Consider the following 22,773-nt stretch of genomic DNA (forward strand, 5'->3'; position numbering starts at 1 on the left):
AATTTCTCATTCGAGTCTCGTCTTTAGCGTGATATTAAAATGTTTTCGACGTTTAACCAGAGAACCATCAATTTGCTTCGGATGTATTCTTCGAAACCGTAACAAACTCTCTCTTCGAAATAATTGGTCCAAAGTTACTTCAAAGATCAAAAAGCTTTAAATATATTGAGCGCGTTGAAGTCTTTCTTTCGATTAATTATTATTGGAATTGGAATGCTTATCAAAGTTCGTATAAAATTAAGTTTAGTTTTGTATTTTATTTTTAAAATTACTAATTCTACATACATTATAGATATGTATAGATTAAAGAATTAACATATTGATTTCAGTTCAAATAATAATTATGATGATATTACTACTAAATGAACCGTAAGCTGTGACTTACTAAGCGCACGTAATATTATTCTTTGAACGGACGTTTTCGAAACACGTCGTCAAGTCGCGCCACTTTAGGATGAGGAACAAGGAACCGTAGTCCTCGCAAAACAGGTCCTCACTAAAATAAAATCGAAATATTTAATAATGAAAATATATAACAAAAAAGTTTTTGTATGAATATCATTTTAAACGTATACAACTTCCAACGATGACATAAGTACACACGACACGTGACGGGAGCCTGTCGAGAGCACGTCACACACATTCTCGTTGCAAGAGCGCAAGTGCAGTAATAATACAAGAATTTGTAGAAAGTGAGTGCGAGAAAGTACCGCACAATGAGACACTCTTAGATTATTTAATATCGTCACAAGCTCGGGCGAATACAAACTACAATAGACGAGATGCGTTTCGGTATCCACGATCTCGGTGACAACAGTCAGTTGAATCTTATTGCTTTTTCATTGTTCAAATACAATATCGAAAAACCGTTTCATGTAATTATATGATGTAATGACTTTAATGACATCCAAAAGCCTAAAAATATCTGTTGATGTTCCATTGTTGGGTTGAAGTCTTAATTAGATACAATTAATATCCGTTTTGGGTTAAGATTAATGTTTTTACGCGGTAAAAGAATTCCTGCAATAAATTTTTCACATTTATTTATAAATTTTATAGGTATTATATTATTTAAATGAAGAATTATAATGTAATGTAATGTCTTGTAATTAAGTTAAATTAATTTTAATTTATAATTTAAGTTAAAATATTTGCATGTCATAGTGACTAAACATGTTTATTCTGTTTAAAGCAAATAAATGGAATTGAATTGAATTGAATTGTTTTTTTGTATAAAAAATGAATGATTTGAATATTATGCCCTTAGGTTTTAGCAAATTTATTATTTATAGTATGATAAAATAATATTTAGAGTATTTTTCAAATCGTTGTGAACATTGAATAATTTAACTTCCCATAGAATTTGGTTTTAGCAACTTCCAGCGCCATCTCTCAATAAAGAGAACAATAACCTCTCGGGACACTTTCTCGTTAGTTCTTAAAATGTTATTAATCATTTTAAATGTAATGTAATTATACAGAGTGCACACATCTTAGGTCAATGCAAATTTTAACAAGTGCATGCGGTTGAATGCCTTTATTTAATATTTAGCAATACGTTATGCAATACAATTATGTGTGGTTTAATTTACATAAAACAAGATTGTTTAAGCTGAAGAAGTCCTTTGTAGTGTTATGTAGACTTATAAATAAATGCTCGTTTTTGCCGACGGTTACATCACAAGCATTCACCTCGACGTCGGTGACTTTCCACATTGACGCGATCCCTCTCTCTGATATCAGTGAAATATGTCCACAGAGAGCGCTTTGTTATTATACACACGTTTTAAATAATAAATAGCAAACGTACTCGCTAATGAGTAAAAGTAACTTCAAGGTTTTAAAATATTATAGATAATATAACATAAATATAACTACATCTATTACATTAGTAATGCGGCTGCTAAAGTCATGCTAGTGTTTATTCTCTTTAATTAATAAATATTCTGAATTTATATGTGCAGTGTCATGTAACGTTTTGTCCAATTCTACTGGTGGTAGCTTTCATTTAACTTTATCTTGGAACATGACGATTAAAAATTGCTTGATAAGATTTGAATTCAGATAAGGCGCAGTACAGTATAATATAAATAATAACAATGCAGGCTTAAAATTGGTAGAGATGTCAGAATTTAATCACGGTGTATCGAAATGAAAATATTCTTATAATTTATAGATCATAAAAATATTTTATATAATTAATAAACACATTTTAAATATCCCTTATAATGTGTAAAACGTATTTATATTTTGTCTAATGTCCTATATTTACTTTAAGTAACAAAGATTTAAGTAAATTTCAATTCTCTGTCTGGTAGTTTGATTCATTTCACAAAATATAAAAACAATTTACGTCACGTGTTACTTTGAATAATTTAAATATTTCCGTCCATAACGCACGAGATGATATTTTAATGTATGATTGCGTAAAATAAAGTCGCCGAAACTGTATTCCAAATTACAGTTAGTGTTGTAAAATAAAACTTGAATAGCAATCAAAATACAATTATCGCTGCAGTTTCGTAAACGCATTTAAATTGAACGTTTTATGGTTTTTAACAATGACTACTCTTAAAAATATATTCAAAATTATGAATTTTATTAGTCAAGCAGCAATTTTCGATCGTCTCTCAGTTTATTGCTAAGCTTGTTTATTTTAATCTTAAATGATATTACATAAGATTCTGCACCGAATAAGTACATGTTTAAATTACTTCAAATTGTTATAAAGCAGACATATGTATGATTTAAAGGTACAAACATTTATCTTAATTTTTAAAAATAAAGTATTCAAAATTTGTAAACATTCCTTTTTTCAAACCTTGCGAAACCGGGACGGGTAGCTAGTACCAAAATATTTTGGATGAATTTATAAATATTTGTTTGTCCATTTGTCGCATTGTCCGAGTGTGTCTGCTGTGTGTTTTATGATTGCTGGACGTGTTTTCATTGTACAATCGAAAAACAATGACATGGTTTGTATCAAATAATTAAAGAGACATTGCGACCTATACCTGACAATATATACTTAATATTGATTATATAATTTTCCTAAAAGCCGCATTCAGAATAAGATTCTAACAGTTTTCAAAAAATCACGCAGAAAAGCCGTTGCCCGCTCGTGTAATCAGAATTGCTTTCAATTTGACGTTCCTTTGCGATTGTCATTTATAATACTTAGATTTTTTCTATTATTTACGGAGAGCTACATAATTAAGGCTAAGAAACCGTAAGTGGATTCTATTTCGTATTACAAGCCTAATTTGGAGATAATAATTAAAATAAATTCCTATATATATATATTTTCAGTTCCTTAGCAATCCTTAAATCCTAATTTGCAAACACGTTGATAGTAATTTTTAATTTTATAAAGGATTTTAAAAATGACTACTCTTTAAAATATATTCAAACTTATGAAGCTGCCTTTCAATAAAAGGAATATTGTCAATTTTTGTTGTCAACATGCATTGATACCTGTTTGTTACTAAAGAATTGCAAATACAGAAATCGTTAGCAAGATATTTCATTGGAAACAAACGTCGGAGATCGCGTGGTCTCGTCTGCATAGAATTTGAAATTAGTCCTATTTACTAAGCTATTCTTATTAATGTTACACACGATATTTATAAATTTGCATAAGATATTTATCATCTTAAAGCGCACTCCAACTGCATCAATGAAATGTTTTCATCATAGAGACATAAACACGAACGTTTATTTATTGTTTGTTTAATACTAAGGCAAAACAAATAATCACAGAAACATATTACCAGTGTCGAATTATTACTACAAATGTTAATACATTTTTTATTTTATTATTATTTTATGTACATTACATATATCCAGATGATGACATATACAGTCGCTGTAGATTTGAATAAGGCTTAAGAGATGTGTGAGAACAAGTGCGAAGAGCGCATAAAACAGCGCGGAAAAACTGAATTTTACAAAAGGGAGCTCGTAGTTTCAGCAATGCGTTGGGGTTCGTTAGCACGTATTCAACGCCTATAGCTTTCGACCTTTGCATTTTCAATACACGGATTAGCTTCGCTCACTGAGCAAAATTGTACTTTACTGCACAACATTAGAGCTTAAATTCGATAAATAGTTTGTCATTAGAAACACACGTCCAACGCCCTAAGAATGCCACGATATAAAAATATATGCACGTATGTATCAATGTTGCTGTCGAATATTACCGACCAGAAATATGATTTTGTATTTAACGACGAGAAAAATAGAGTTTATTTTCGAATGCGGGAAATATTAGAATTGTCAATTTTTAAAACAGGACTGATTGAGAATTGGTGATTGGGTTTTGCGAATTGATTTTTGATGAACGTATTGTCTCTCTTCACTGCGAAAGTACATCTGATCGGATAAAGAAATTTAGTTCTATTTGTTCATTTTCATTTTTAATTCATGACGAACGAAATATATAAATGTGTATTCGAATTGAAATCTTGCATAATGTGTTGGTCTGTTTGGGGTGTGAATTGTTGGAATAAATAATTGTAAATAAATTTATGTAATACGGTGTTGCCCGACGTAGCAATCGTAATTATAGTTAAAATCACGGAATAAACGAAACAGCTTAGAGTAATTTTCGCTCACGTGACGTCATTATATTAAAGTCAAAGTGGAGTAACAGTTCGTTAATGACCCTCTATGGGCGGAGGTAACCTCTCCTGTTAAGGAATACACGGGAGGCAGAATGTCATCCAATACTTTCACGTGTCTTTTCATGTTATTTTTCACTCCGAGCACAAATTAAACACATGAAATGTCAGTGGTGTAAAGTACATGGAAATCACAAAAAGAGATAGATAGGGAAGGAGACGTGCTCCTTCCCTTGGATGTCGGTCTTCTTATCAAAATACGTTTAAGTTTTTACACAGAATACTTAAATAAGAGCTTTGTTTCAATTTGGTTGCATCATATATAAACTGTATAAATGTAATTTTACAGAAAAGGTCATAGTTCAAAAATATTTCATTGTGTAATTTAAAAGAATCGTTAAGGAACGCTTGTGTGCTAAAGAATATTACAAAACCGATGATTTTTTATATGATTGCACACCTTGGGAATGAAACGATCGCCTCCAGGCCATTTCAAATGAAAAATATATTTCTATTATTGTATTATACTTACGTATAATTGTGATATAGGAAAAAAATCCTGATTTTCCGTCGGTTCTCAGTTCTCAGTTCTCAGGTCTGAGGTGTTTATTTTCTAAGTGTTACACTTCTATATTAATTAAAGATTTTTGACTCATAAATAAAGTATACCTTTTATAGCGTACTAGATTATATTATATTATATTAATTCGCATATATTTTAAATTTAATTATATATGTTAGATGAAGAAGAATTGTCACTCAGTGGTCACATCGAGCTGGTGGAAGCGTTACATGACTGTTCATTAGTATTTGAAACAGCTCATTTGAATATAGATTGGTTTGATTTTGATCTATATGGGTTACGATGGAGTTTGTAAGATTTGAACATAAACGAATAAAAATCAGACTAATCGATAAACGTAATTGTAAACTCTGTAAACGGGAACTAGCTCTCACTGCCACGTAATTTATCGTCTCTATACTTAAGCCTTTACCGCCCATAATCTTTTATCTAATTGAATGTTTTTCAAGAACCATTTAAGGCCGTGTCACTTTCCTGAGAGCACTTTCACGGACGGGCCGACGTAATGCGTTAGACGTACAGTTACGTGTCAGTGATGAATTACCTTGCTCTGCGCACGTCGCGGGCAAAGTAGGGCGAAATACATATATATCATATCGTGAGTAGTGAAATGTGATAATAGCTTTGAAGGGGGATTCGTAATTGAAAGTACGAGTCTCACACTCTGCATCGATCATGTGTGTGCATTTACTTCAACATTTTATCTGCCAAATACAAAAGTATTCTTTGTGTATATGTTGACTATCTAGTGGAATAGGATGTAGTACATAAGAGAAGCGCGAAATAACAGTTGGTTCATGTAATTTTTTTTACTATTCTAAATATCCCACAGCTGGGGAAAGGCCTCCTCATAATTGAATTAAGCGCATACGTGATTTCTTGCGATGTTTACCTTGACCGCTGAGTGACAGATGCGTCATTAAAATAAATTAAGTTTATGGAAACACAGTAGTGCTAATTTGGATTTGAACCCGCTTAAGATACAGGTTATCACTGAATCAGTCAGTCCCAATACACAAACAATTGATATTCGATTATGAAATCATTATACAAATATCATTACACAGATATTTTGAGACAATAAAACTAGTTCGTGTATTATAAAGTGTCGAAGTGTGTAGCAGCGGGAGGAGGTGGGTCGCCACTCAAATGTCCTCCGATCACCTCGCTCTAGATACGCTCTGAACTTCATAATGATACATAACTTAGCGGTTAAGATGAATTAATGAATGTCGACCTGACACAGTTATGTATATATCTGTGTTATGTTACGCTTCGGTAAATTTACAATAAAATTAACAATTTAAATACAGAGTCTGCTCGTCAAATTATTAGTATGGGGCCGCCTTGCAGTTTTGGATCTATAGTTAATTATACTCAGAAATTCTGAAGTGTCTGTAACGTCTATAGGTCCCCTTTTGAAAGTACCTTAGATCATTGTATTCGATAAACGACAAGCAAAGGCAACGAAATTGTACAGATTATAAAAAAATTGGTAAGTTTTTATTGAAAAAGCGTTCGTGGGAAAGCGATTTATCACCTAACTGTTAGTGTGTCTCTCAGACGTAATGCACAGAGTATTGGCCTCTCTTTCTATAATTGAAAAACTATGTGTGTGAGTTACTGGTGTGTGTCGCAGACGAAATACTTGAGATCGTTAAGAAGGAAAAGAAAGCTACTCGTAGCGAGGACATTTTCTCTCCCTCACTCACCAGAGTGCTCGTATTGCTAGTCGTAAAGATTGACATGAGTGCGACTCCCGCGACGTAGGTGCTAGAATATTTCATATGACATCCATGTGATGTCTTCAGATAATAGAGAAAATAAATATATTTTTATGCGAAAACTTTTTAATCGTCAACCGTTACCGGTTCGGAATATAGATACTAAGAAAAATATCCAAAACCGAAGGATAGACTTAGACACCGTGACAGTTGATCAAGTTGACACAAAAGTGTATTTGTTCATGAAGTCCATTTTGTTTGAATGACACTGCAGCACGTTAACCTCCATACCGCACACCGCAATTAGTAAAAGCACGATGTCCCCGAAATGTTAAGATTTATATAAAATCTTCTATCTCTATAACGACGATTCAAATCTTGTAAGAATGTAACCGAATTATTGTCATTCAGATATTTCTGTTGAATTTTATTAATGTTTGCGCTTCTGTGTATAAAAATAACTACTTATCACAAAAAGAACATTTAAAATAATTAAATATTAAAATTAATTGCTTTTTAAGAAGTCTTCGTTTTGTCACGACGCCGACGACGGCGGACTTTTTCTCTATAGAATAGAAACTAACAAACGAAGCAAACCTTCTCCTCTGTTCTATAATTACGTTTGCTTTCTGTTACACACAGTTCGGACCAACTTTATTTCTTTTTTATTTATTTATTTTTTTTGATATCGGGATCTCAATTATACCATCAAAGTTATCAAGAATTACATAATTAAATAATTTTTCTATTGTACATCAAATAAAAATAGAAAATACATTTAGACAAAAAAACTTATGGATATTTTACAATTATATTCAATGGGCACAAGCGCCTGAACGAGGCCGAGCCTGTGTCTCAGGCGCTTGTATTGTATGCCGAATATACATACCGAATTATTTACAATTTGTTCGGTTAGACAAAATGGATAAATGCGAACTACTACACATTTTTTATGTGATGTTATGTTTAATAAAATAAAGTTTTTTTACAATCTATGATCTTGTATGTATTTATGAATATTATATAAATGTTTTATTGTTCTTTTAAAATTCTAATTTTATTAATTTATTTATGTTTTATATGTTCAAACTATATATTTATTTTAATGAAGCATTCGTTAACAAAATTTATGTCAAAATTACAAATAGTTTTTTTTTTATACTCTTGTTATTTAAGCCATGATATGAGTATTTTTTTACATTCGTGATTGTTATGTGTCTAATTAACTAATTAATTTAAATCGTAATGAAGGATTTTTTTAAATTAAATCAAGTCATTTAGTCGCAGGCCTTTGCCATTCCACGTGGTCATGATTTATACCTTAGTTATTTTTAATTTTGACTGTCACATTGGTCTATTGACTAGATATAAGACTGCAGATCCCGATGTCTTGGGTTCAAAACCCAGATCAGACCGATAAATTTGTATGGGTCTTCATGTCGAAAAATTCTCAATAGCGACCAGGAAAACACACTTGTGTACTATAATTTATGTCCTGCCCTAATTTCCCTTGAGATTGGCCGCCGTGGTTGCAATTGGTCCGAAGGACATTATAAGGCTGCATATCCCGATGTCCTTAAAAGTCAGGTCGAGCCGATGCAGTATGTCCCGCACAGTTGGCTATTCTCCCTTGAGTCTGGCCGCCGAGGCCAAAACAGTCAGGAGGACATCAAGTTAAATTTTGACGTATATGTATATTTAAGTAAATAAGTTTGATTACATTATTCTTATGTAAACATTAGATGGCTTATTTTATTAATCATAATATTTGTCTCCAGGCGTGTCCCAGGCGCACTACCTGGGTAAGGAGATCGGGCCGCTGTCTGAGCTGCACCACGGCGTGCGCGGCAGCGTGTTCGCGGTCGACTCACGTACACTATACCTGCACGACTTTCACTACGATGGAGAAGGACCTGGTAAGTACATTTTTTAATATTTTGTTTATTTTTCTTATTGTCTGTCTCGTTGGTCTAGTGGCTAGTCAAGGCCGCAGACCCCGAGGTCCCAGGTCGAGCCAGTAAAAGTTGCTGGTTTTTTTTTAGAAAATTCTCAAAAGCCCGGAATCTGGAAGTTGGAAGTGTGTACACTCCCGTACCTTGGAAACCACGTAAAGCCGTTGGTCTTGCGCCTGTAATCTTTCCGGTCATGTCGGATTGCCGCCCCATAGGATTATGAGAGTTGGGGAATAAAGAGTGCATCTGTGTTTGCGCACACTTGTTATATTATATATTGTTATATTATAGTGCATACAATATGTCCTGCACAGTTGGCTAATCTCTCTTGAGATTGGTTGCCATGGCCGAAATCGGTCTAGTTTTTTTGTTGCATTTATTTCGTTTTTGATTTTCATATGTAATGGAATGACGAATTTATTATCTGTTGTCTTTTTTTTAATCTTACTGGTCTAAGTAATTAAATTTTGGTTTTTCAAAATACCGAAAGAATTAGTTGGTAATATAAATAATGTCGTTATTATTATTTGTTCATAAATTCACTCTATATACTATAACAAAATAGAATTAATGATCTATGAAGTAAAATAATTAAGAAAGGATTACATAAAAAGTTTCAATGAAGTACACATTTTTTTTTTACTCGTTAATTGTATGTAAATGCGGGTCATTCACCTCATTGTAAATATTATATCTTGGCCAATCAATGCTGCCGTTGAATCTCCATTTACTGAGTCATAGTTTGTCATTAGACTGTCCCATCACCTCTTGATAATATTATTACTTCCGATTTGTTTTATAGTTACAACTATTCACATAGTATATACTCTATTATTTCTGCTGAACTAAAGCCAACAGACCCCAAGGTCCACGGTTGATGTCCGCGATTCAGTGAACAAAAGCATTAATTTTTTTTCAAAAAATCGTCAATTGTCGCTCTTTAGTTGTAAAACTTGTCTGTGTTACTTAGCAATGCTTAAATATTACTCTTTAAGTATTTACCGCGGCCAATCACCGGTCACGAAGACATAACTGTATTTTTTATATTTACTTAGTATAAACTCAACAGCAATCACCTTAACATTCCAAGAGTAAAGAGCTTTCGACAATTACCCAGCTTGATGACTCCATACTGAAACATTCCTGAACTTCGTGCACTTTGCATACGACTCGAAACAACTTCATTGTGGTCGGATCGGTCGGTGCTATCTACGTCACTGATCGCTACCATTACTAAACATTCTAATTAATATGAATTTTAACAAGATTAGTGTATGATACAGGTGTCTGGCCTGATATTTTATGATCAAAAGAGGGTTTCTAATTGAGTGAAATAAAATTACAATAAATACCGATTCGTAGCACGTGCGTATGAACATGGATTCAGCATTGGCTACGACAGCTAGATACAAAGATGGCTTTTTTCCAATATTTTTTTTAATTCATCGGTAGGTAAGATAGAAAAAAAATACTAGCCAGGGTAGAGATTACATCATCAATGCGCTACAAACCTTGGGAACTAAGATGCTATGTTCGTTGTGTCTGTTTCACTGGCTCACTGAACCTTCAAACCGAAATACAACAATACTACAGTACGCATTATTATTGTTTAGCGGTGGAACATGCGATGAGTGGTGACACCAACCCAGACGGGCTCGAATAAAGCCCAACTACGAAGTGTTTATATTAGTAAGATCACATCAATAACACATCGCTGACTGCGCTCACCGCTTGCACGCAGTGCATGCGCATGCGCCGCACTTGAACGTATAATTTTAGTTGACTTATCTACCGCTGGATTTTTCTACAAACAATATTATTCTATTTTTTTTCAAGCTTTGTCTAGACTAACCGCAAAAAAGTACAATCGTAGCTTTTATTTTAACTTTTTAAAAGTTGTTTCGAGTGTAAAACACTCTTGAAGTTGTTCTATTTGCATACAACTCGTAACAACTTTACTGCGGTCGCTACATCGTTAATTAGTTTGCACACGTGTTGTTTCACATGTAAAAACATTTACATGAAAAATAACCCTTACCTCGTATATTATAGGGTTTAATTTAAAAAAAAAACTTTGGTAGAAAATTAACTATCAATTGCTATTATATTGCTTGGAAGTTAAGGTATTGAAAATTGATTGTAATCATATTACACTATTTTTATTCATATTTATCCTTCTATCCAAAACATTGTTAAATGAGAAACTGTTGTCAACGTAAGGCAACGTTGGTGACTTTACGCGGGATATACATTACAGGATGGATTTATTTGAAAGCTTAAAAGTTCTTGAAGGTGAACATAAATATGATAAATTAATTAAAGTGAGGCTCCTGTAACGAGATCAGCTCGGGCCTGTCTCGGTCTACTCAAGGCTTAGTGCAGAGCAAACTCGACTTATTTCAATGTCCGCAGCAAACTAGGGGAAAATGAAAATTCGGTAAAAGGGAAACGCTACAAACCTCCGCAAGGAAATGTTGATGTCACTTGTTTTATTCACTAATAATGTTTTAAGGAGTAACTTATGGTAGTAGAATTTCCAACAGAACCGTTTGTATAATGTGTACCACCAAACGTTAATGCTACTTATGTCTTCAGATTTGAAGGGTAAGTGACCCAGTATAATCACATGTACCAGGAGTGGGTCATACTTCTTGCAGTGCTAATGTATATGGTCGAAGGACCGATTAACATCAATTTAATTTATAAATATTATTTTATTTATATAAAGAAATGGTAGTTTTTATGTAAAGTTGGATAATAATAATCGCGGAAGCGCAGAAGTCGTGCACTGCTGCATGATTATGGTTAGTCAGACTTTATGTCAAGTTTCAATATTATACGGAGCAAAGCATTAAAAGTTAACGGCGTCTTCCATAAAAACCGATAACTCACCTTTAAAATATTGTATTATATATTTCTGATAAGTGTGAACACTCCCGAGTTCAGGCTGGCGTTTGTTGCGGGCACAGATGTACGAGGCCGGCGCATTCTACTTAATGAGGGACGAACATATGTGAATTGCATTTAACCTGTTTTAACCCTTATAGACAAAACCGCAAGTACTATATTTGCCTACACTCACAATTGTACAATGCATCCCCCGAGAGAAATAGCCGAGTAGAAACCTATGCCTAATAATAAATGTGCTAAGGGATGTTTTCCTGAGGCAATTTTTTTTATATTTCTCGGCGTTGTACATCTACAAATTATAAGACTCAACTTTGAAGAATATTGCCGCTGGCTTAGCTCATTTTCTGTAATTTTTTGGCGTTTAAAGGCCTATGTAGTTTGATTTGTAGCGAGCTATAAAAGTGTAATGTTTACAAGTCTGCCAAAATTTTTTTTGCGTAAATGTCATTTGCAAGTTGAAAAGTTGCGAGTATTAAGGATAAATAAGGAACATATTTTTAAGCCAATGAGAAAATCGGCCACAGTTCAAAATATAATCGTATAAAGTACGAGCAATCATGTGAAATTTATTAACTTTTCACCGTGAAGTTAGCTCGTAATTTCCCGCGGGGCGACGCTCGAAGATGCATCCGTGTTCGTAGATTTTTCTTGTCGTTTTGAGACAGCACGATTTCGTTCAGCATTTAATTTGGCGCGATTTGTGAGATTAAGGCTTAATATTTGACAAAAAATTGACTTTAACTTTTTTTAGAAACATTTTTAATAACAATACGTTATAAAGTTGCCGCTATTAAAAAAGAAAAAATTGTAATAATTTTTAAAATATTTAACATTTTTTTTAAAATACCAAATATTTTTATTAATCGTTATATAAATTAAAAATAATATATATATGTAATCATTCAATTATTATTATTATTATTTTATTATTTTAGTCAAATTTAAAATGGTTGGTTGTTTTCTTTCTTTTTGAGTTCACAAATTACATCTTGACGTCGCTATTAATTATATAATTGCATTACAAGAAAAACGATACAAATCACGTGTTACAAAGGCTAATTAAAATATAATCACTAATTGCAAACGAGCTGACGGTGCATTGTGTTCACGATAAAGCTCAACGGTTCCCATCTTGAATTGCTATCGGAAAATAAACAGTAAATTGAAAATATTTACATAACAAAATGTTTGCTGAGAACCAGAGTCTGTGCTACTCGTGCTGTGTTTAGTTTGCATCTCGATCTGCATGAGAAGCAAGAGCCCATACGATTGTTAGTTACAACAGTTACGTTAAAGACCATTGTTATTGACAACATTCTTAGTTATTTATTAAGTGCGTCAAAACTATATTTGAAATAATATATATTATTTTACATCTTTAAGTACTGCACGTACCTATAGCGTTTATGCTATCCCAAAGCCTTACTTATATTTGTCTCGTAATAAAGGTTGTCTGTAATAGATTGCTTAAAGCAATAAGGTTTTGTAGCCTCCACCTCTGCTAAACATATTTGTTTTTTTTTTCTATGCAATTAAGGTATTGTTTTCTTTCTTCATTATTCTTTATGGAATGTAGAACAAATACGACATGTAGTTGTATCCTTTCCTCCACCACTGACATCGGTTATAGAAACTATTTTCAATCCTCAATATCATTTTTATTGTGTGTGTTATGTTTTATTTTTATACTCATAAAGTTTGACATCTCATCAAGCTTGACACATATACAGATAAAATATATATAGCTTATAGTATTCTACATATCTTTAAATTGGTAGAAAAGAGCAACTAAAGCGTTTCTTATCGGTTTCCATTTAATAAAACTTCTTAAAATGGTGTTTCAAATCTGTTTGTGGACTTCATTAATAACTTATATTTTGCTTTATTTTATATCTGTCGAAAACTTTTAATGTACGTTCTTTTGTTTTAGAATAACATCTGATTAATCTTTCGAATGAACGGGAGGAAAAATTACATTTGATTTCAATGTATAATGAACCTTATGGTGTTCAGTGGAGAGAGTAGAATTGTATGTGATATATTCGACAAGTTCGCTTTGTTCGATATCTTTTTTTCATAGCGTGGGTGCCGTCAATATCACTTACTTGAAAACTTTTGAAAAGAAAAAACTGGAGCGAGTTTCCGTTTTACACAACACTGTCATTGTGCGGCGACGGCACACGGCGACTCTGTGAATGTTTGTTGAAACAAACAAGTTGAATTTAAGTGTTCGTACTCTTACTTCGAACAATGAATACTGATGTGGGTATAAAATATATTTAAGTAGTCATTAAGTAATAACGTGATAATTGAATTGATTAATTTATACAGAATATTTTTTGCTATGTTTAAGATTTTTTTTAATCTACACTTAATCGATCACAAGTATGATTGCAACACCTATTCCTTCACTTCTAGTCCGATGTTATAACAAGCCGTTTCGATCGGAGAAAATTCAGGCGCAGGATGACCAGCGTCCCTTGCTATCTGAAATGCTGGACTCGTAACTCTGCCAAAATTTCGCGACAGATCAACTCTTACACTCTTGTCTAGTGGTTCGACTTGGGTTCGAACTCAAACATCCTAACATACTAGCTATTAAATCAAAGAGGTAGTTAAAACAGAAAATAGCGTACGTGACCCGCGCCGGAGATTACCCATGCACAACTCTATTGTGATATTTTAAAATAAGCCGTCGGAAAACGAACAATATCGCGAGACAGTAAATTTGATTACACGCGTCGTGTTGTGGGGAGTGATTTAAAGTTGCACGTATTGTATTATGTAAAGTTTTGGTCGCAGTTTCCCGCGCACGCCGCGTTTGCTTTTATACGTAATTGCTGTGCGATTAACATTTGAATATAAATAATAAAACTGCAATGACAACGTGTTGTGCTTCTTTTTTATTATTGTTTTTTTTTAACTTTGCCAATTATTAATTTAAATCTTATGTTTAAGAATGATTAATAAATAAAGCATATATAAATATGCAATACAAGATTATATGAATATTAAAAAAGCGCGGAGTTACTATTTGTTCATTTTCTATTTGGATTTATAAATTAAACACTAATATTATAAAATATAATATAAATTAAATGAATATATGTATAATTGATGGAAAAATAATTAATCAAACTACTTCTAATATAACTTCCCTATTGGATCATGGAATACTACGAGATCAAAGTTTTCTATTTCAATTGATGAATAATTTTAATGACAGTCCATTTCCTTTAAGTAAAAATTCAGAATTCAGATGTCTAAAATTGAACATACGCAATTTTCCCCTATTGAAATAGGGATATACCACCCTTTACTCGAAAAAAAAAATTGCTCAAAATGTATTTATTTATCTCTTTAAAATTACAATTCAATTCAAAAATTATTTTTGAATGTTTTGAGAATTAAAGGACATTTGTTAATTTTGTGATTCTTTAATTTTACTTACTGTTTTCTTACACTTTGATGCTTTATCCTAGTTTGCAAATATAAATTGTTTGAACTGGCCGGTTCTTCTCGGCGACTCTTCGTTCCGATTCCGTGAATGAAGTTTAGTTTAACTTGTTTATTGTACAATTCTATTCTTAGTTAGTGTTTATGTGTGTGTGTATGTAGTTGTTCAATTAAAGTTCTAAGAACTTTTGTCATTTTACAAATTAATTAAATAATTTTCAAAAATTAAAACAAAAACTAAGTCTATAAAAATATTGTTTGTACAATTATTATATTTAGAATTACTGTTGATAAACATAAACTTCTAAATAATCCGCTTTAAAATTTTTTTAACGAATAGGAAGGCGGACGAGCATATGGGCCACCTGATGGTAAGTGGTCACCAACGCCCATAGACATTGGCAATGCGCCACTAACCTTTCGAACTAAGATGTTATGTCCCTTGTGCCTGTAATTACACTGACTCACTTACCCTTCAAACTGGAACACAACAATACCAAGTACTGCTCTTTTGCGGTAGAATATCTGATGAGTGGATGGTACCTACCCAGACGACCTTGCACAAAGCTCTACCACCAGTATTCATAGTTTATAATTTGGTCTATACATGAAGGTACATAACTTCAATTGATAAGAACAATTGACCATTTTCAATCAATCAATCAACAGCCAATCGTTATCCGCTGCTGAACATAGGCCTCTCCCAAGGTGCGCCAAAGCTCCCTGTCCTCCGCCTTCCGCATCCAGTTGGTGCCCGCCACTTTCTTAAGGTCGTCGGTCCACCTGGCTGGAGGGCGCCCTACGCTGCGCTTGCCGATTCGCGGTCTCCACTCTAGGACTCGTCTGCTCCAACGGTCATCGGTCCTACGACATACGTGACCAGCCCACTGCCACTTCAGCCTGCTAATTTTGTAAGCTATGTCGGTGACTCCGGTTCTTTTCCGGATAATCTCATTTCTGATCTTATCCTTCAAAGATACTCCGAGCATAGCTCGCTCCATAGCACGCTGAGCGACTTTGAATTTGTGGACTAGTCCCGCAGTTAGTGTCCACGTTTCGGCACCGTATGTCATGGTAGGTAAGACGCATTGGTTGAAGACTTTCGTCTTCAAACATTGCGGTATAGACGACTTGAGGACTTGACGAAGGTTGCCAAATGCTGCCCATCCCAAGCAAATTCTTCGATCGGCTTCCTTCTCGAAGTTGTTCCTACCGACTTGTATTATCTGTCCTAGGTAGGTATATTCACTAACAACTTCGAGAGGTTTCCCCTCGACGTATATCGGTCCCGGCACGACATGCCTATTGAACATGACCTTGGTCTTGTCCAAGTTTATACCGAGACCAACACACCGGGAAGACTCGCCTAGGCTACGCAGCATTTCGGTGAGTTGTTCCAGCGACTCTGCTATGATGACGATATCGTCGGCAAATCTAAGATGTGAGATGTACTCGCCGTTTACATTGACTCCATACCTAGTCCAATCCAGCGTTTTGAAAACGTCTTCCAACGCGTTGGTGAACAGTTTCGGGGATATTACATCCCCCTATCTCACCCCTCTGCGCAGTTGGATCGCCTTCTTGATTGATTGATTGACCATTTTATCCTTATTTTTTTGGATTCGTGCTTTCTTGTCGTGAATTTTTAGAATAAATATTGGCCTATAATATCTGTCTTCTGTGTTACTGCATGTTAGAACTAACCAACAAACACATTTCTATATTTCCCAATAATATAAGTATTAATTGAAATAACTTCTATGAATGTAAAAATTAAAGGAAATTTATAGTTCTTGTAAAAATCTCATCGAATTATATACAAATTTTATATTTTAATAACGCGACTGCTTACGATCCTCACCACCTCGGTTCGAAAAAAATGCAAGCTTGATTATAATTGCTATTAAAAAGTAAATTATAAATTTTCGTTTTTATGCCGAGACAAATACTAGTTTTATCTGAAAGTTACTTTCTACTGATTAACATTAAGGGTGATGTAAGTCTACTCGTTACGAGACGCACATCTCGCGACTTCGTTACTTCTACAGACGTTCACTTAAATAACAGATAATAATTAATTTAGTTCTACTCTAGCTCGAAATGTCTATATGACATAACAAAAACAAATTGAGGATCTGCAAACACATTGTAGGGACAGCACTGGACCGGCCTGAAGATAGTCGGTTCGGTGGATGATCGATGCACCCTGTCATGTGTAGCTTACTGGCATTGCCCTTGAAACTAGTTGTAATGCTTTAATAGGTAGTTATCGTTTTAAATTTTTTAAATTAAATTCAACATAAAAATAACTTATATGCGGGAGCTAATCTAAATCGATATCAGAAACTTTTTGGTATTTCATTAAAATAAAAGTCTTTATAATTTCCTATGATTAATGATCGCTGACACTTCGTATTATTTCGTAATTTTTTATGTAAATAATTATTTTGACATTTGAAGATCGTTACACTCGTAAAGGTCAGTTCGTTTGTAAAAGTTTCATTTCCTTGTGTAATGGTTAGATAATCCGATAACACACAAATGCAACTAGCTAAAAGCGAATATAATTCCACAAAAAAATATGCTAGTGCAATGCTTTTATTTTTTTGTTCATTCAAATAACAAACAGTTTATTTAAATTCGAATTCTATGCCCGGACTCGAACCAACAATCTTCAGTTAATATTCACTTTTTCAACTCACTGTGTCATATCGGCTCCAGTTCTTGAAATTTTTAAGTAGTTTGATAAATCATGTAAAGAAAGTGTTCTCAAAATAAACTAAAGAAAGTTTATAAATTATTGAAAAAAATTAACAGTTTGTGAATGTCCCACTGCTGGGCTAAGGCGAGGAAAACGTTTGAAGCTTATTCCACCATGCTGGTCCAATGAGGGTTGTTGGATACATATTTGGCAGAATTACAGTGAAATTATACACATGCGGGTTTCCTAACGATGTTTTCCCTCGCTTCTGAGATGAATTAGTTTTAAATACGAATTAAGCGCATGAAAATCGAGTGCTACTTGCCTGGTTTTCAACCCGCGGCTCATAGAAATTATTTAATTTATCAATATATAAAAATCCAATAAATATATTTTTTTCCCAATTTTAATGCAATGAGTTAATATTCCATCGTCCGAAATAAAAAATCTTTAAAGGGATGTAAATTGGGTTTTAATCCATGATTGGTTGTAGAGAGCCTGTCGGACACTCGCGTCGTCACCCGCCCTCGCCGGCGAGTCGGGACGACGCACAATCAGGGCTTTAATTAAACAAGGCATATTGATGCATTGTTTTATGCTTACGTCGGAGTTGGGCCTAATTCTAACATCTATATTTTTGTTGATACATAACCGCCGTTTATCAATACGTTTATCAAAACTTCTTCAATTGTCTTAAACCGGAAGATGAATTTAATCCGCTTCAGATATAATGTAATGAGAGTAATGTATTTGGTCGGTTGTTGTAATTAGATTATACTTCAGATGTAGATGAAGTAGTGATAGAAATACTCACCTCTAGGCGTTAAATAGAATGAACATTTTCAATGTTGTTACTACTGTCGCGATAGCTTAGCGGCTGCCGGCTGCAAATTGCGTGACATTGGGTTCGAATTTTTAGATTTGATTGTTTTTTTCTATCAATAAAATATCAATAACTGTTATGAGCTGGAAGAAATACACTCCCGTATCTCGGAGAGCATGTGAAGCTGTCGGTGCATCGCTTTATCTCTAAATGTGCATCTGTGCGTCTGTGTGTCTGCTCACACTTGTGCGCTCTCTATATGATGAAGTTGTCTCGTCTTCGAGACATTCGGTCAAGGGGACTAAAAATATTACAATTACATGACACCATATTAGATACCTCATTTATATTAGAATTAAAAATGTAGAAAAATAAAGTAAGAAATCCAAGAATCCAACTTAAAGTTGAAGTCTGGACTTTAGATGTTTTAAAGTAATTAGCTGTGCAAAGCTGCCTGGAGCCAGTTCGCCGTACACAGCTGAGATTAGCGCACGAGTCCGTCCAGCGAAGCGAGATAACTGCTTAAAACATGCCAGTGAAACCAACATTATATCTCGCAACAACCAAGTCCTTGTTTATGTTGTTGAAGACTTCTACGCTAATGTATGACAGAATAATGAACAAAATATAGAGCAATAAGTAAGAGAGCGAGTGAACGGGTTTGAGACAGAAAGGGATGTAAGAAATATGTAATTTGGTGAATGACGTAATATACAAAGGCTACTATATATATTGTATTGATTGTCCGACTATAGAGGCTGAGTCGACAGGATTCCAAGAACTGAACTGTTTACGTTCGCCCAGAACATCTTATATCACATCGTCCCAACTAATATTTTGTCTGTCTATATCTAAATGTAACGATAGTATGATGTCTGATTGATTTCGGCGACGACTCGTGTCAAGGGAGAGTAGGCAACTGCGTCGGACATATTGCGTTGGATAAGTGTCTCTGTTCATTCACTCTCATAAAACGACGAGACGGCAAACCGATACGAACGGAGATATTCTGAAAAGTATATCTAGTATTTACTGAGAGTGTATTTGAAACCGAAAACATATCGGTTGAGTTTTTCCTAAAACTTAATAAAAATACTTAAATAGCTTAAAAATCAATTCTGTCCATTCTAAATAACAAGTTTATTTATATAGCATCGTTAGTTTTAAGGCTCTCTGTGTGAAATATACCCCGATACCCACTCAGCGCTTCTTCCCAATTAGCTTGGACAATTATTGGCAGATACCACAAATTTATATCAAACGGATGAAAGAACGAAATACGACTCTATATTTAACAGAATAAGGTTTCATTTCCGCTTTGAATTAAATTAGCAGCAACATTCCAACTCGTTTAAATATTCTGTTGGGTGAAATGTATATAAATATGTTTATGTGAAATACGGAGGTATCTTGTCAGAGTAGTGATAAGCGCGCTTCTAAAAATACGCGCACAATTCATAAGTATATGAAATATGCTCTTTTATTCATTATTCCTTGCATGCAAATCAGATTTTATTAAAAACTGGTTGTGGATTATAATATATATATATATATATATATGTTTTATACATTTACCAGATTGATTCACGTTTATGAAAACAGGTACTTTCATTAGGGCCGTAGTGGCATGCTATAACATTCATCAATAATTGGTTTATGTAACGTGGACAAAATTATGCAAATCGGTGTTGTATTTCCTGAGATGATCATTTTGTATATTCTTTATTTATATACTGCTCCGTGCGGTTCCACTCGCGTTAAATATAATGCGCCCCCATGGGTCGTAGCCTGATGTCATACATCATTAACAATAAATATTCTATATAACGTTTCAATATAATTTTTCAAATCAGACGTTAAAAACAACCAATACATAGTGTATATACATCGCATAATATATCGGCGAACTTTTCTATAATACATCTGTATAATTCTCATTGCTATATATTTGCTATTTATTGCGAATGTTCTAATAACACTATTAGTTACTTTTTACGCAGCCGTGGATACTTCGTAAGGGTGTGATGTTGTATTTATATCAGCGTGGTGGAATACAGCAGTACTCAGACTACAGGCTGTTACTTATTTAGTTCATCGTTCGTCCAGTATATGTCAAATTATGTCCGTTTGCCATATTTGATTGCGTAAATGCAAACATTTTTAAAATTAAACTACTAAAAGTATAACACAGAGAAGCTATTAGTCTAAAATATTAGTTTGTTGAATGTGAAAAGTTTTGATAAGCGCTTGAATAGTTTGGTCCGCGTAAGCTGCGGCTTAATTTAAAGAACATGTGGAACATATTACAGTGCATAAGAATGCGAAAAACACAAGTGCACTCTGTATACCCTCACCATCGTAATTTGACGGGATGGAAATTTGTAGAAAGAGTTCAGGTCCAGGAGCGACGGTTATAAGAGTCGTGCGATGCACAGGAGTGTAAATGATGTTTCAGATTCCGAGCTGTAACTGAAATTTTTTTAATGTAAAAAATAAACATTTTTATTGGCCTGATTCAAGTTTGAAACGAGCTCCTGAGAACCTGCGGCCTTATAAACTAGCCACTAGAATACCGAAGTCGTGATTATAAAGTATCACTGATTAAAGTCGGGTACTTTCTGATGTACCTGAACTTCCCAAGTAACCGAAACTGTAAAATTAATTAATACTTTTTTAATTAATATAATAATAAATAAAAAAATCAACTTTCGAACCAACAATTTCACTTTCACTATTGATTGATCGCTACAGTTAACATCTGGTTACTTCCAATCACCAACATTCGTTTTCTATTCATAATGACAGTAAAGGTCTTAAAATCAATCAAAGTCCTCGAGTTTTGTAAGTTATGTACAAGTATAATTGTAGACAGTTCTGTTCTTTTAAATTTTATTGTTTTGTAAGCAGGTTCGATTTACAATACATACATTTCTTATACAATTTATGATGATATACTCCTAAACTATTTCGGCCACGGTAACCAATCTCAAGAGAGATTAATCAACTGCGCTGAATATATTATAGTGCACAAGTGTGTACGCAAACATAGGTGCACTCTCTATTCCCTAACTCTCACAATCCGATGGAACGGCATATCGATACGACTGGAAAGAGTTCAGGCACATGAAAAAATATTACATGCTTTCCGAGAACCGGGAGTACACATTCACCAGAAAAACTCACTAACTTTTTATCGACCTAACCGCGGGTTTCAACGCAGGCCTTCGAGATCTGCGGACTTATATCCAGCCACTAGATCAACGAGCCAGTCAAATACAACTCTCTCAAATAATGCAACGTATCTAAACTAATATTATAATTGCGAAAGTAACTCTGTCTGTCTGTTATTCTTTCACAGCTAAAACACTGAAACGATTTTAATAAAATTGGTATGCAGCAATTTTGAATCCCTTGGATGGACATAAGCTACTTTTCTAATGCGGCCGAAAATTAGTATGAAATAATAAATGCTGCTCAATATAATATTAATACGTTTTCCATGTAACCAATCAAATCAAATAAGCAGGTGAAAATGTGAACACTGGGCTCTCGGGGATTTGGTTGGGTACTTTTTCCACCACGCTGGTTCACTGCGGCTCCGTACAGATGTGGCGTAATTAATTACCACACATGCAGATTTTTTCACGATGACATACTTACTGTTATAAGACATCACAAAACCAAAAACAAATGAAGCATTAAAATATATACTTTAACTAAAAAGTTAAGTTAAGTTTAAAAAAAAAACAATTCGAAAGATTAAGTTACGAAGTAAGTAATAATATATGCATACCGATATATATTTGCAAGCTTTTTTTCCGAACCGTTAAGAGTGCGGATGGTGTGAAAGGAAAACGGTCACCATTTGTAAATCTTTTCTTTATTATCTAACTTGTAACAATATGTATCAGATTAGAGGAACCAGCCCTTAAGGCTACGAACCTTCTGCCAAAATCAATTGAATCGTTTGATTTGATTGTACAATCAAAAAATAAATGTTTAAAA

At 33.8% G+C, this 22,773-nt stretch overlaps 1 protein-coding gene across 3 annotated transcripts in view; it reads left to right on the forward strand.

The window, feature by feature from the left end:
* Positions 1–22,773, forward strand: part of LOC126778117 (protein Skeletor, isoforms B/C) — an 81,706-nt gene that overhangs the window by 8,395 nt on the left and 50,538 nt on the right. For all 3 annotated transcript variants that reach the window (XM_050501513.1, XM_050501512.1, XM_050501514.1), the window contains exon 2: positions 8,705–8,842. In XM_050501513.1, the coding sequence (XP_050357470.1) occupies positions 8,705–8,842 (138 nt within the window). The remainder of the gene's footprint in view (positions 1–8,704; positions 8,843–22,773) is intronic.

This window comes from Nymphalis io, chromosome 25 (assembly GCF_905147045.1).
Source record: "Nymphalis io chromosome 25, ilAglIoxx1.1, whole genome shotgun sequence".
In the NCBI taxonomy this organism is placed as follows: Eukaryota; Metazoa; Arthropoda; class Insecta; order Lepidoptera; family Nymphalidae; genus Nymphalis; species Nymphalis io.